At 51.5% G+C, this 14,431-nt stretch overlaps 1 protein-coding gene across 2 annotated transcripts; it reads right to left on the bottom strand.

Moving 5' to 3' along the window:
- Positions 1-1,061: 1,061 nt before the first annotated feature.
- On the bottom strand, positions 1,062-13,269 carry ENO1 (enolase 1). 2 transcript variants are annotated; one of them, XM_041460244.1, is made up of 12 exons: positions 13,117-13,269; positions 9,710-9,803; positions 8,330-8,425; positions 6,440-6,498; positions 5,413-5,482; positions 5,108-5,241; positions 4,752-4,974; positions 3,025-3,222; positions 2,596-2,797; positions 2,336-2,444; positions 1,897-1,955; positions 1,062-1,520 (listed from the first exon to the last, which is right to left on the bottom strand). In XM_041460244.1, exons 1-12 carry the CDS (start codon positions 13,246-13,248, stop codon positions 1,451-1,453), a joined length of 1,446 nt encoding a protein of 481 aa, XP_041316178.1. In that variant the 5' UTR covers positions 13,249-13,269; the 3' UTR covers positions 1,062-1,450. The 2 variants fall into 2 exon arrangements, with proteins under 2 accessions (XP_041316178.1, XP_041316177.1); XM_041460243.1 differs by lacking the exon at positions 6,440-6,498 and adding an exon at positions 6,104-6,162 and having other exon boundaries at positions 13,117-13,268.
- Between the last annotated feature and the right edge of the window lie 1,162 nt (positions 13,270-14,431).

The following is a 14,431-nucleotide window of genomic DNA, read 5'->3' as shown; positions in this document are numbered from 1 at the left end:
CCAGTGACCTGATTTTCCAGCTCCTTTTGCTTTCTGATGCTTATTAAAAGAAAACCACCAGGTGCAAATAGAGGCCCAGGTAAGGGGGTTGAGCATTTGGCTTCACTTACTGAAGTGCCAGGTGAGGAACAGCCCTACTCGTGCTCCTGAACACAGCTCTGCTAAAAAGCTTCCTAAACCATTCTGCAGATAGTAGAAGCTGCCTCTTTGAGAGAAGAAAAATCCCTTTATAGGATTTGCGTGTAATTAGCTGGTTTATTCATTTAGCAGGTCTAATTCAGAGATCAGCTAAGTGTGAAAAGTGCAGTGGGCTTCAAATGTGCCACAGAGTGAACCAGCTCAGAGCAAGGCCTGGGGAAAGGACAAATGTGGGAGAGGAGGCCCTGGCCCGGTGCTGAGCTGGGGCTGCTAAATTTGGTATTTATAGCAAAGCTCTTCTCAAGAGCAGCCTGACAAAGGAGATAAAGCTCCTAAGGAAACACAGCTGCCAAGCGCCCAGGGAAGGTCGTTTCCCTGTTATTCCACAGCAGAAATGAGAAGATTCTTGACGGCAGCTGGTGCCAGGGGCCCTGCAGCACCGTGGCCAGGATCCCAAATGTTCAGTAACAGAATGGGCCGGTGCGGGTGCAGTGCGAGGCACAAACCACCGGGGGGCAGCGCTGAGCGCCGCGAGAGTCATTAACGGATCGGAAATTAATCATTTTCTTACCGATCTGCCGCTACGGAAAAGAACAGCACGAACTGGCTTAGACATCCTCTCCTCAGTTGTGTGATAATTTGTTTTTTCCTGTCTGGGAATGGGCTGAGGTCACAATTCTGCTCCCTGTCACAGAACCACCATGGGCACAGAGACACCCCAAAAACTCTTGCCAAATCCTGGGAAAAAGGGCAAGATGAGCCTTAAGGTCCCTTCCAACATAAACAATTTCAAGACTCCATGATGTAGGAATCCCTGCTCCCCAAACTCCTTCAAATAATTCCACATTTCAAGACTCCATGATGCAAAGGTGGGAATCCCTGCTCCCCAAACTCCTTCAAATAATTCCAAGCCACACACAGTGTTGGGTTGTTTGATGCTTTTATTTATCACATGTAAAAACACTACTGTCTGTCTGCAGGTACCTCTTGCTGCACTGCAAATCACACAGCTCCAAACGTTGAAGATGAGACAGAGAAGGGAACTGAAGTGTTTATGCCCAGAATCACAATGTCATGACCCCCGAGGGTGTTAAGTACACAGAACACCCCCAGGACTGTTCTACAGAAGCAGCAGAGCATTACAATTAACAGACCAGAGTTGGTGAAAACACTGGGTGAAGGGATCATCTAGATGATAAGAGGACCTGCAGACTGGTCTTTTCCTTCAGCTGCCCTTATCTTTCTAGTACAGGTAATTGTGATCTAAGTCAATATCTAGTGCTGAACCAGAACAGGGGAGACTCTTCCACACTTAGTTGACACGAGGGTTCCTGAAGTTCCTCCCAGCAAAGCGAGCCTTGCTGCCGAGCTCCTCCTCAATTCTGATGAAGGACAGAGAGCACAGGGTGTCAGCAGCCAGCAGAGAACCCCTGCACTAGCACAGGTCTCTCACTGAACACCTGGCCCCCAAACACCCGACCCACCTGGGCCTGGAGGTCCTACAGCCACAAGGCAGCTCCCACCAAGCCCCTGCACAGTGGGGCAGTGCCACACGAGTGACACAACCCAAATGTCTGAGATGCTTGCCAAGAGAACTGCCTCGTGCACAGAGGGCAATGTCTCAGTCCAGCATCACAGGATGCTTGGTGTGATCTGTTCTGGAGCTCACCCACCCAGCTCCTCTCAGCCATGTGCTGCAGGTGTTTCTGAGGGGCACAGCCCAAGCAGAATGGATCCCTTCCCCAGCCCCAGGCTCACCTCAGCAGCTGGTTGTACTTGGCCAGACGCTCGGATCGGCATGGGGCACCGGTTTTGATCTGAGGGAAATCACAAAGTTAGGGAAGAACTCCAAGTGCCAACACAAAACTTGCCCAGAGTAATGAGCATCATCACAAGCTCTGCTTGGGCATCAAGCTCAGTATCCACACAACAAACACAACAGGTCTTGGGAGCATTTGCCATCAGCTGCAGGACCAGGAAACCCCAGTACAGCCAAGACCTTTGACATTGCTGTTTAAAGGTGAGTTTGCAAAAGATAAGGTGCTCCTTGTCACACTCCATTAGCAAATCAGCTCCCTGCAAACAGACCCAGCAAATCTGCACCCCTAGAGGCAGTGCAGTGCACCATGGCTTTGGCCTCACCCCCAAATTATCCCATCAAGCAAAGAGCCAAACTGCAGCAGCTGCAGGTACCAACCTGGCCAGTGCAGAGACCCACTACCAGGTCAGCAATGAAGGTGTCTTCTGTCTCTCCAGAGCGGTGGCTCACCATCACACCCCAGCCATTGGACTGGGCCAGCTTGCAGCTGCAAGAGATCAAGAGAAGCAGCTCACACCATGCCCTGTGCCCAGCAGCCTTTGCTGCAGTGGCACTGCCAAGGGGCAGCACAGGACTCTGCTCTGTGCATCCAGTTAAAACCAACCCCACCCTGGCCTGGCCCAGAGGGCAGAACTTACGCCTGCAGGGACTCTGTCACGGAGCCAATCTGGTTGACTTTGAGGAGGAGGCAGTTGCAGGCCTTCTCCTCCACAGCCTTGGCAATTCTCTTTGGGTTGGTCACAGTCAGATCATCACCCACCACCTGGATGTTGACACTGCCAGTGAACTTCTTCCAGGCACCCCAGTCATCCTGGTCAAAGGGGTCTTCAATGGACACCACTGCAGAGGGACACAGCAGCTTTAGGACAATGGTCTGCCTTGGGTGAGTGGCACCAAAGTGCTGCAGACAAGTGCTACCCACTTCCCAGAACATTCCTGAGACCCTGAGTCAGGCAGGAGCTCTGCTCAATCTCTCCTGTAAGAGCGGCTGCACACCAACTCCCTCCTTCAGCAACCAACCCTAATTCACCACCACCACTGTCCTTCTTCACTGAAGAGCAACTTACCAGGGTAGTTCTTGACAAAGCCCTTGTACAGGTCAGCCAGCTGGTCAGGAGAGATGTATCTGCTGGGATCATCAGGGGATTTGAAGTCCAGGTCGTACTTGCCATCCCGGTAGAACTCGGAGGCAGCCACGTCCATGCCAATGACCACCTTGTCAGTGTAGCCAGCCTTGGCAATGGCAGTCTTCAGCAGCTCCAGAGCTGCAACACACACACAGCAGCTGCTGAGTGCCTGCAGGCAGCCCAGCCCCACAGCTCTCACTGCCCAGCAGCACACTCACTTGGCAAAGAATCTCCCTCGCCCTTCAGAAAGCCCCAAGGAAAAGGTTCTTAAATTCTCCCACTTCTGAACTGACTGGAGCAAGATATTACTGTAACACTGCTTTTAGCTTGTAATACCCTTGAGACACCATTATGGGATTCCTAATCTCTTCAGGCAGGACTACATGTCAGCCCAGAAAGCTTAATACTAGGTGATACCACATCCTCTTTCAACTTTATGCACGTGGGCAGGAAGCAGTGCCTGCACTCTAATCCCTTTCAGCTCCAGAGCAGGTGTTGACCATGGAAGTCTGGAGCATCCAGACCCTGACAGCAGGGAGCTGGAGCCTGCCTCTGCACAGGAGACCCCTCCTGGCATCCACCTGCTCTCCACGTGCACATTTACTGCACAAGAGGGGACAGAACCACCCAGCAGAACTCTCTGGATACTGCCCACTGTGGAACTCTTTGGCAGAGTCCCAACCACCCTGAGTTACAGGGGAGCAGCTGGGATCAGCTGGGCTCTGTTTGCAGCAGAAAGCTTAGATCAAGTGTTTTCTTTTGTTTTTGGGTTGGTTTTTTGTTTGGGTTCTTTTTGTGTGGGTTTGGTTGTGTTTTGTAATATGCTAATGTAGCACAATCTGCAAAAGCAGCTGCTGCCAGCAACAAAAATTGGAATGTAATTGTCATTCAAGGTCATCTCCACTGATGCCTGCAAGGGTGCAGACCCAGCAAAGCTGCATGTGACACTGGGACTCAGAAATGGCACAACTGCTGGTCCTGCCTCAGCACCCTCAGAAAAGGCAGTGCAGGTCACCAGTCCCCTCCACAGTAACACAACAGCTGTAAAGTCAAAAGCAACTGAACTGAGCTTGTGTCCTGCTGCCTGGTGAGCAGCTCCATTTCTGGAGAGGCAGAGGAAGCTCCTCTGGTACAGTGTTTGTAGGAACAGGTATTTTGCTTCCCACAGTCAAACTGCCTCTCCCACAGGTTCCTGAACAGAACTGTTTGGCCATGGAAGCAGCAGCTGCTTCAGCTTCCCAGGCAAGCCTTCGTGCCCTCCCACACACAACCAGGCAGAGCACAAACTGTTTTCCCTCTTTGTCTGCAGAAAAACAACTCCACTGATCTGACTGTTGACTTCTGGAACACCTGCAGTGCACAGAAGTTCCCACACCACTTTTCAACTGGAAGGACACAAGGTTCCCTTAAGCTGCTACAGGAATGAGAGTAATGAGGCACTGAAGTAAAATCCATCCTGTCCAACTGCATAAACTGATATCCAAGGGAATACCTGACCACATCAGTGGAGCATCTTAGGATATCTGCCAGGATAAGAAGCAGAGTAAAGACAAAGCAGGAAGTTCTACACCTTTGATATTGATCCTGCTTGTCATTATATTGGGCAGGCTATCAGTTCATTCTCCAGCTATCAGCTACCTCTCCTCCCACACCTGGCTCATCCTCACCTTCTTTGTTTTCCAGGATGTTGGGGGCAAAGCCACCCTCATCCCCCACGTTGGTGGCATCCTTGCCATACTTCTCCTTGATGACGTTCTTGAGGTTGTGGTAGACCTCTGCCCCGACACGCATGGCGTCCTTGAAGCTCTCTGCCCCCACGGGCAGGATCATGAACTCCTGCATGGCCAGCTTGTTGCCAGCGTGGGAGCCTCCGTTGATCACGTTGAAAGCCTTGGAGGAAGCAGGAAAAGCCAGGTTGGAGCATGGTAAACAGCCCTTACATTCACACTCTTCCTTCTCTAGGGTTTGATCCAAGAGCACCAGGCTAAAGTCAAAGCAAGGCCTGCCCCACCCAGGGACTTACAGGAACTGGGAGAATGACTTCTGGGTTTCCAGCCAGGTCAGCGATGTGACGGTACAGGGGAACACCCTTCTCTGCAGCACCAGCTTTGCACACAGCCAGAGACACACCCAGGATGGCATTAGCACCAAATTTGGCTGGAATAGGAAGAAATTGATTAGAGAAGTGTCTTTATCAAGACTCAGCAACAGCAGCCCATGGTTTGAATTATGGCAGTGCACAGCACATGGCTCTTGGTTCTGGTAAACAGAATTCTATTGACCCATCTTTATCTTTTCACCCCTCAGTGCAACACAAAAGCCACTCACATTTGTTCTCTGTCCCATCCATTTCCAGCATCAGCTTGTCAATCTTTTCTTGTTCCACGACGTTCACATTCTGCAGAGGGAAGCAACCAAAACATTGTCTGAACCAAGCACAGGCCCACAAACCCTCACCTGCCCACCACGGCACTGGCAGGACCAACACTTGCTCGAGGGCAGCTACCAAGAGCTGGCCAGACCAATCCCTGCCACAATCCCTGCCCGAGGCTGACAGCTGAGCTGGCTGTGCCATCACTTCACCCACTATCACTCAGCTCTGCACCAGCCTTTGTAGGCTGGGCTTGGTGCCCACAAAGCACAAAGGAATCTCATTCAAGAAGACTTTTCTGGATTCTCTCAGATTCCCTTCCAATTACCCTGCCTGGATAAAACACAGCCCCTCCTCATCATTCAGCCACTCTTTGAAGCATAAATCAGTTTGTATCCCAGCTGCACCGCTGCAGCTCCCAGGGGCTGAAGTGTCCCTGCACACTACAACACCAGGCTGCTGGAGAAGGTTCCATTACGTGTTAGATGTGCACTCATTAAGTAAATTAAGTAAAACCATCGCTGTGGTCAGTTTGTTCACATGCACTCCAACACGCAGGCTGACACCCCCCAGGTGACACCCCACCAGAGGATGGTTTGGACACTGCCTGCCTGTAGGAGATGTTAAGAGAAGACAGATTGCTCCTACCTTGCTAATCAGTGCAGGTGCAATCGTTTTATTGACGTGCTCAACAGCTTTTGAGACACCTGGAAGGAACAAGCAAATCAGACACTGGTCAACACACAGGTTATGCAGGGATTAGTAGGGGATGTCAGGAACATCCAGGAAAACCACCTCATGCTACCCCAGTCCGAGCTGAGCTCATGGCCAGGTGTGATGAACACAGAGGCCCCTGGCTGGACTGGGAGGTGCATGAAGGATGCATTGGCTAGGACTTTCCAGGAATGCCAGGTTAGTGTGCCAGGCCATGCACTGCAGAGACTCATCCGAGTGCCAGGGCTGCACTGGGAGCACATCCATTACCTGTGTGCACAGTGCCGTGGCCAGGAACTCGTTAACATATTTAACAGCTCTGGAGACACCTGACAGAAGCGAAACACCGGCGTCAAGGTGAGGACTCAGCCAACCCACAGGAATGCAGGGGAGGACACAAACAGGCAGCAGGACACTGGCACTGAGCCTGGACTGGAGACAAAGGGCTCAAGGAGCACAGGGAGCTGTGCAAGGCTCCACACCCAGGTCTCTAACTCTGCCATCACCACTGCCAGCCAAACCTCAAGGGCCTGAACCACAGCATTTAGGGAAGGTTTTAGGATGGGCTCTCCTTAAGGGGAGGGAAAAGGTTTCCCCAGAAGTTACACACACAGCAGCTCAGGCACTATTTTGTAACACTGCAACAGCATCACCTTATTTACTGTGCAGTGTTTGAAGACTTCCAAAAACCTAAGCTTCAGAATGATGAATGCTATTTGACTGCATCCTGAACAATATTAATTGCTTTTCCAAATGGTCTAAGTCTGCAGACTTCTATTACAAAAGGCCTAACAGCTATCTGCAACTCTTCCCATTTGATAATTATTTTTTCATACCTCATGTTATTTCCCAGCTGACAAAGCCCTTCAGCTACAGCCTGTTAACCACAGTCTAATTAAATGCCATTAAGAACTGCCCATAGGATCAGACTTAACGGGTCTGAGCACACACACATTTAGCACAGTGAGGTAAATACACATTTACTCTTTGCAAGAAAAAGTGCCCTGGGTAAACAGCATAAGAGCCTCAGGTTTTTGGGACATTCAGTCATCCAGGCATTTATTCTCTGTTAAGGTATTAACAGCCATGAATCTTCTAAGACAAGGCTCTCCAAGTTCAATTCAGCTATCCACTTTAATTGTTCTTTCTTAATAGGCAAAAGATATTTCAGCTTCTTTTCACCTGCCTGGCAGGAAAGTTTGAAAATAATTCTCTCTTCCAGCCAAAAGTCAAGATGATTGCTCACATTTCAGAGGCATCACCAATGCCTTCAGAGCAGCAAGAAGGAGCCCTGACTGTCCAAGCTCTCAGAATAATCACAGGAATTACTACTGGGATGTTTATTAGGTAGTGACATCTTGTTTGCAGCTATTCCTTCTCACCCATACTTGTTCCCAAGCCAGCCTGGTGACTGCTGGGTTTAGGTTCTTTTCAGAATGCACAGCCAGTCTCCAGACAAGTAAAATATTACACCACTGACACAAACTTAACTATCCTGGCTACCTGTAATGGCAGACAAAAAGTCAGAGTGGCTGTAGCTGTTGTGGGGTCTGAAATAGAGGAACCTTCCAGGACTGGCAGTGCAGAGCTCCACATTCACAGTGGGCAGAGCTGGCATAAAACCTCAGGTTCAGGATTTAACATGCTGGGATCTAAGGAGTCTGCAGTCCCAGAGCTGACAGATTTAAGAGCTCTGGAAAATTTTGGTCTATGAAAAGACCTTGTGACTAACTGCAGGATGACTGAGGCTTTTGGAGCTGGCAGTTGAGATGCCCTTACAACACTGGCAAAGCACTCTGCACTCTGCCACGCACCAACACACAGTGCAAGAGCAGCAGGGTAACAAAGTACACCTGGACACCCTGTACCAGAGACACTGTCACCTGGCTGGGTGTGCCCAGCTCCACACACCCAGCCATGCAGGTGCCCTGCCCTGCAGCACGAGGCAGCTGCACTGCTGGAGGCACTCACCCTCCAGGTCATGCCCAGGAAACCAAGCCAGCACCTCTGCTGTGCCTCTGCCCAGCTCACAGCCCACGCCTGACGGGCACTGCTGTCACTCCCTGTCTGTCCTGCTCAGCTGCCAGGCCTTGTGCAGAGCACAGACAGTGGCACAGGAGCCCAGCAGTGGCAGTGCTGGGTGCCCAGGCCCAGGTTTACCTTTGCCCATGTAGCGTGTCTTGTCATTGTCACGGAGCTCCAGAGCCTCATAGATTCCAGTTGAGGCACCGCTGGGAACAGCAGCTCTGAACAGACCTGTTCACAACAGGAGAAAACACTCAATCACACAAAACATCCCCCAGCCAGACACCATCCCAGCCCTACAGCTGGGAGAGGGACACAAAGCACACCTCTGCTCACACACACAGTGATCCCACAAAGCTTCCTGCTCATTTACAGCATCACCAATTTATCAGCATCTCCCTCACGCTGACCAACAGCAAACTGACTCCTCCTCTTCCACTGGCATTTCAAGAGTTAAGGAAGGCAGCCACTCCCCTTCCAAAAAGGATAGCTTCAGTCACTGGATCTGCCTTTGAGCTCAGGCAAGGCAAGCTCTTAAATTCTTCTAGGATATGGCATAAAAGGGACATTAGGAGACCTATTTTGTCAACAGCAGTTCTGAGCTCTTCTGGCAACAGCAGAGCCACCAGACAGCCCATTGCTTCAGCCAAGGATGCTGAACTTGGAGCAAATCTGCACACTTGGAGCCTGCTCTGCCTGGGGTTCAAGATGCCAACTTCAGCCTCCAGTCTTTCCCTTATCCCACTAAATCAAAGAGCTTAGTGGGGGCAGTCTCATTAAATGACTGCATTAATCTTTTGAGGCAGAAAGATCAGCTCCTTAGTCAGTGTATTACAGCCATTGTGTTTGCTCATTCCACCAAATCACGTCGGTATGAGCTTGCACAATGCTTTTGTCAGATCCTATCAGATGTGGGATGAACAACTAACAAACCAAGGGAAAGTCCTACAATAATTAAAAATATAAGATGTTACATGTGAAAGCCCAATTAGGCATGTTCTTTAGTCATGCCCGAGTACTTAGGCAGAGGAGAAACCATTACCCAAAATTCAACTGTGCAGCAGAAGACTGTGTCATTACAGAAAGCCACTGCAGACAAATGAAGAATTAAACTTCAAGTGTTCTCATACAGTGCGGGGAGCATTGACAAGCAGGGCCATTAGCAGCTGCTCAAGAACAGAATTTCCAGGTGCTATCCCAGTTGATGCTGGGCCAAGAGAAGGAGGATTTGGAACAGCTCTCCCACAGTTTAGGCCGTAAGAAGCAGCATCCTCCAAAAAACCCTGCACTGCCCAGGCCACAACTTGAGCCCAGTAAACAGAATGAGGCATCCAACTCATCCAACAGAATGAGGCAGAGGCTTTTTCTGCAAGTCTCACAGCAAGTTCCAACAAGTTTTCTGTGTGGAGGAAGAAGCCAGCAGTCCCATGCTAGAACAAACTGGTTGTATACTTCTGCCTGCCTTGAGCTCCATCAGCTCTAAGCCAGGGAGGAACACCTGCAGCGAGGACTCACCTTTGTTGGTGTAGAGGTCTACCTCAACAGTGGGATTGCCACGGGAGTCAAAGATTTCACGGGCGTGGATCTTGGTGATAGACATCTTTAGTACCTGGAAAAGGAGCTTACAATTACTGACTGAGTGGTTTGGGGTGGAAGGGGCCATAAAGCTCAACCATCCCACACCATGAGCAGTGACACCTGCCACCAGACCAGGCTCATGCAGCCTGGCCTGGAACATTCTCAGGGATGGGGCAGCCATAGCTTCTCTGGGAAAGCTCTACCAGTGTCCCATGACTTTTATAAAAAAAATAATCACTTCCTTATGTGCAAGGGACAATTTCTTGATGTTTCCAAATGACTTGAGCTGCAGTATCATCAGACCCTAGACAGAGCAGTAGGAGCAGATGACAAATCTAAAGGAAAGTCACCTCACCATGCCAGAGCAGTGAAGAGCTCCCAAAACAGCAACCCTCTGCTATCAGTTAAGAGTTCTTTTTGACAAGAGACCAGAGTGCAATAGCTCTCAGCATGCACAGAGTGCTCTTAGTATGCACAGCAGCTGCTCGGAGCCAAACGGAACCAATGACGAAAGAGAAGCAGCCACAGCTCTCATTAAAAACTTGCATTAATAGTTACACCCTGTTGAGCATTTACAGGAATAGTTTTTCCCCTTAACTTTTCATCTTAAAAGGAATAAAAATCCCCCACGTCTTATGAATACTTTTTTCCCCTTCTCACATTTATCCACTTCAGAAAACTGCAGTAAGGGGATTCTTATGTAAGCCCAGCTACATTTTAAAAATCAAGTCATACACATGCCTGTAAGGCATCGACTGGCACCAAACCCAGCCCATCTGCACAGAAGAAAGCTCAGCCTCAGAAGCAGAACTATCTGGAAGCTGGTTTTTTGGCAAGCCAATGTGGGTGGCAACCCTGTTTACAGAAATGGTCATGAATCCTTCCACAGTTACTGCAAAGTTAAAAAAACACGACCTTAGAAATGCTGCTGCTGGTTCACAGTCTGGGAGGGGGCAGCTGCACACTCTCGTTCCTCCCCCACAGCAAACTCTGCCCTCCCCAGGTCAAAAGGCCTCCCCAGGCAGCCTTTGCTTTCCCCCTGTGTCCCTTCCAGCTGTCCTGCCCCTGCATGTTGTCTAGGATTTCAGTCAGACCCCCACACTGACACACGATATGACTAAAATATGAAACAAGACAGCTTCTTCGAGCTGACCTTCATGCTGCCACTACCTAGCTTCAATCAGGGAACACACAAGCTAGAAATAAATCCCTGCAAGTCTCTGCTTATCAGTCCCACCCACACGAACACAGCTCTCTGCAGATGCACTGAGCAATGGCTAACAGGAAGAATGCCCTCTCATCCAAAAGTGCTTTTTAGCAGGCTGGCACCTGCTAAACCTTACTTTCATTTTTAGGACCTTGGCTTTGCCACAGAACTGGAGGTGGCTCATTCTTTGAAAGCACAGCCAGCTCCCAGGACCTCTCAGTGCAGTGCTACAGCTGTTTGCTGACCTTCACCAAGGAGGCACTTCAGGAACACACACTGCAGGAACTTCCACCGGGACATTACTCAAGCATCCTTGACAAAGGACCACAAGTCCCTCCCTCCTCTGCAGAAAGAGGCATTTCACAGCACTCTATTACCCCAGAAATCATTGATGCTCCTTTTGCAAACTCCCCACTTCTGAGCTCAAGACACAACTCTCCCTTTGAGCTATAGAGTTAAACTGATGCTGTTTAGCTCACCACGATGTATTCTGCCTCAATCGAATCAGTCAACTCATCTGGAACACAAGGGTCAGCCCTTGTGTGCCCAGGTTTAACCACAGAAATGCTGACTGAAGGCAGAGAGGTCACAGCAGCACTGTCTGACCTTTGTTCTCTGCCAAACACGCAAACACCCCGGTGGTATTTAACGAGCACACTGCCTTAAACCTTTTTTTGCAGCATAATCTGCTGGCAAGGTCACTGTCTCCCTTCAGGGGAAGCCACACACTCCAGCTTGCCTGCCTGCCCAGGAGCACCTACTCCAAGAGTAAGTTTTACAAACCCTGCCAGCTCTGAGGACCTTCTTCACCACCAGCTCAAGTCTAAGAAATCAGCACTTCTTCCTCATCTGACCCTCACAGGGAATGCAGTATTCTCAACTGGAGATTACTCCAACTGAAAATTATTTCCAAATATTTTTTTTATAGCCAACACTACCACCAAACCCTGTCCTTGTGAGCCATCTTGCAGCCACACTTCTCTAAAATCAATACAGGGTTAAGGCTGAGCACTGCAAGCATCTGAATGGAGATTTAAAAAGCAACACTAAAGTTTAGCCATAGAAATAACTGCCCTAGTGAGTGTCTTATTACAGGCCTGCCACATTTATCAGTGGAAGCCTCTCTTGACACTTAAAGGTCCTCATGACCGTAACTCTCATACCACCAGTGCTCTGAAAAAAGCTGAGACCTTTGAGTGCACTCTATCAGATCCCAACGTATTAATTCCCCTGCCAAAGCACTCCTTGAAACTGGACAAATGTGCACATTCCAACCCTGCTCCTCTGCACTCCACGAGGCATTAATGCACCTCCACAACATCATCCAACGGGTTCTAAAGGATGCCCGGCAGGGAGCAAATCACAGACACGTTCAACCACTTTCTCTCTCTGCGTTTAGTAAGATGGAGGCCTGAAACTGCGCTGGCTCATCCTGTGGGTTCGGATGACAAACTTCAGTACTTCCTGCCAGGCTCAGAGAGCCATGGCCCTACCCTGTGACTCAGCAGGCAAGTAACGGAGCAGGAGGGAGCCCAGGATCCTCGCTGGCAGCCCTGCACGAGGCAAGATGGTTAGCAGGCAGCTCTTTATCCACACCTGCACATCCAGGGGCTGCTCCCCACCAGCGCTGCCTTGGGACAACCCGCACTCAAATACCCGCTAAAAGACCTCAGGCAGAGATGCAAACCTAGCAAACGTTAAATATTTGAGATGGGAAGCTGAAGGACACCCGCTAAAGAGGGGAAGGTCCAAATCACCACACGCAATCCTACAGCGACTGTTAATGATTAAAAGAAAGAGGTTAAACTCTGCATTTGAGGATGCCTTGACCCACCACATCCCCCTGATTCTGCCCCCGCCTTGACCCACCACATCCCCCTGACTCTGCCCCCGCCCTGACCCACCATACCCCCCGGTTTTAATCCCCACCCCCGCACACTGCCGGGCTTCAGGCCCTCCCTTCCCCGCCGGTGCCTCGGGAACACACAGCGGCCTGCACCCCCCGGGGACCACCGAGCCTCGGCCCGGCCCTTTGCCACGGGGACGGCCGAGACTCCGCGGCCGCTGCCCGGAGAAGGGAACCGCGGCCTCCGGGCCCGCGGGGCGCTGAGCGGGGCGCTGCGGCCGCCGCACTCACCGCTGTGCCGGCAACCCCGCTCCGCAGCCGCACCTCTACCGCCGCCCCGGCTCTGACTGAGACCCAACGGCTCCGCGCCCGCCCGCCTATAGCCGCCCTCGCGCACAGGGCCCGCCCCCCGGCCGCGCCCATTGGCCAGCGCCGCCCCCCGCCGCGCTCCGATTGGCTGCCGCCGCCTCGCGCCAGCGGCGAGCTCGAGTGCGTGCGCTACGTGCGGCCGGGCCGGGGCCTCGTGGAAAATCCCCGTGTGAGGGGGCGGGGCCGGCGCGGCGCATGCGGGCGGGGGGAGCGGGCGGGACCATGTGGAGCGGAGTGCGGGGGGAGCCGTGAGGGACGGCCATGGCGTGAGGGGAGGCATGGCTGGGCACCGACCCTGGACACCAGCCGGTTCCAAAGCCCTGCCGTGGGCAGCCACATCCCCCACTGCCCCAGCTTGCTCCAAGCCCCGTCCATCCTGGCCTTGGGCGCTTTCAGAGTTATCCTCCATCCAGAGTGCTACGGACACCCTATGCCACAGCCTCACCACCCTCACAGGGAATTTGTTCCTAATCTCCCATCTAAACCTGCCCTCTGTCAGGTTGAGCGCATTCCCTTTGTCCTGTCACTACCTGCCCTTGTAGGCAGTCCCTCCCCAGCTCTCCTCTAAGTTCCCCTCAGGCCTTGGAAGGCCATGAGGAGGCTGCCCCAGAGCTGCTCTTCAGACAGAACAATCCCAATTCCCAATTCCCTCCGCCTTTCCTCACAATCCTGTCCAGTTCTGGGCTCTTCAGTACAAGAAAGGCAAAGAGCTACTGAGGGGGGTCCGGTGGAGGCCACAAAGTTGGAGTGTGGAGCATCTCCCTCATGAGGGGAGACGGCAGGGCTGGGCCTGGGTAGTCCAAGGAGACTGAGAGGGTGGGAATAACCTGGAAAGAGGAAGGCTGGAATGGATGTGTGTGTTCCAGGGAAAGGTTAATTACAAACGCAATAATATTCACTCTGAAGTGACTAACCATCACACTTCCTGGATGGGAGAAGGAGCTCTAATGTGGTGGCTGTGGCAGCTCACAGCAGTGTGCCAGCAGGAACACAAACTTTCCCGAGTGTTCTGGGATAGTGGAAGGTGTCCCTGCCCGTGTCAGGGAAGGGTTGAGCTGTAAGGTCCCAGCAAGCTGTAATGTCCCATTCTGTGTTCTGTCTGCGAGGATGTGGCAGTGCCCAGTTCACCCTGACTGCACCAACAAAGCCGTTTTATTGCTCACAGATCAGTGAAGTTTGTGCTCCTCCAGCCCTGCCTCACCCTGCCAGCCTGTGCCTGTTGTACCTTCTGGGCACA

Source organism: Pyrgilauda ruficollis, unplaced genomic scaffold (assembly GCF_017590135.1).
Source record: "Pyrgilauda ruficollis isolate IOZ18807 unplaced genomic scaffold, ASM1759013v1 scaffold141, whole genome shotgun sequence".
NCBI classification, from domain to species: Eukaryota; Metazoa; Chordata; class Aves; order Passeriformes; family Passeridae; genus Pyrgilauda; species Pyrgilauda ruficollis.
The sequence above is the reverse complement of the archived record's forward strand: the minus strand, read 5'-3'. Positions and strand labels throughout refer to the sequence as shown.

What these genes read in the sequence shown, in the direction of transcription:
- ENO1 (XM_041460244.1), bottom strand. Translation starts at nt 13,248, where the DNA reads ATGGGCGCGGCCGGGGGGCGGGCCCTGTGCGCGAGGGCGGCTATAGGC. An exon ending in AGACCTCTACACCAACAAAG is followed by an intron (nt 8,426 to 9,709) that starts GTGAGTCCTCGC and finishes TGTTGTGAACAG; the next exon opens with GTCTGTTCAGAGCTGCTGTT. An exon ending in AAGTCATTCTCCCAGTTCCT is followed by an intron (nt 4,975 to 5,107) that starts GTAAGTCCCTGG and finishes GCTTCCTCCAAG; the next exon opens with GCTTTCAACGTGATCAACGG.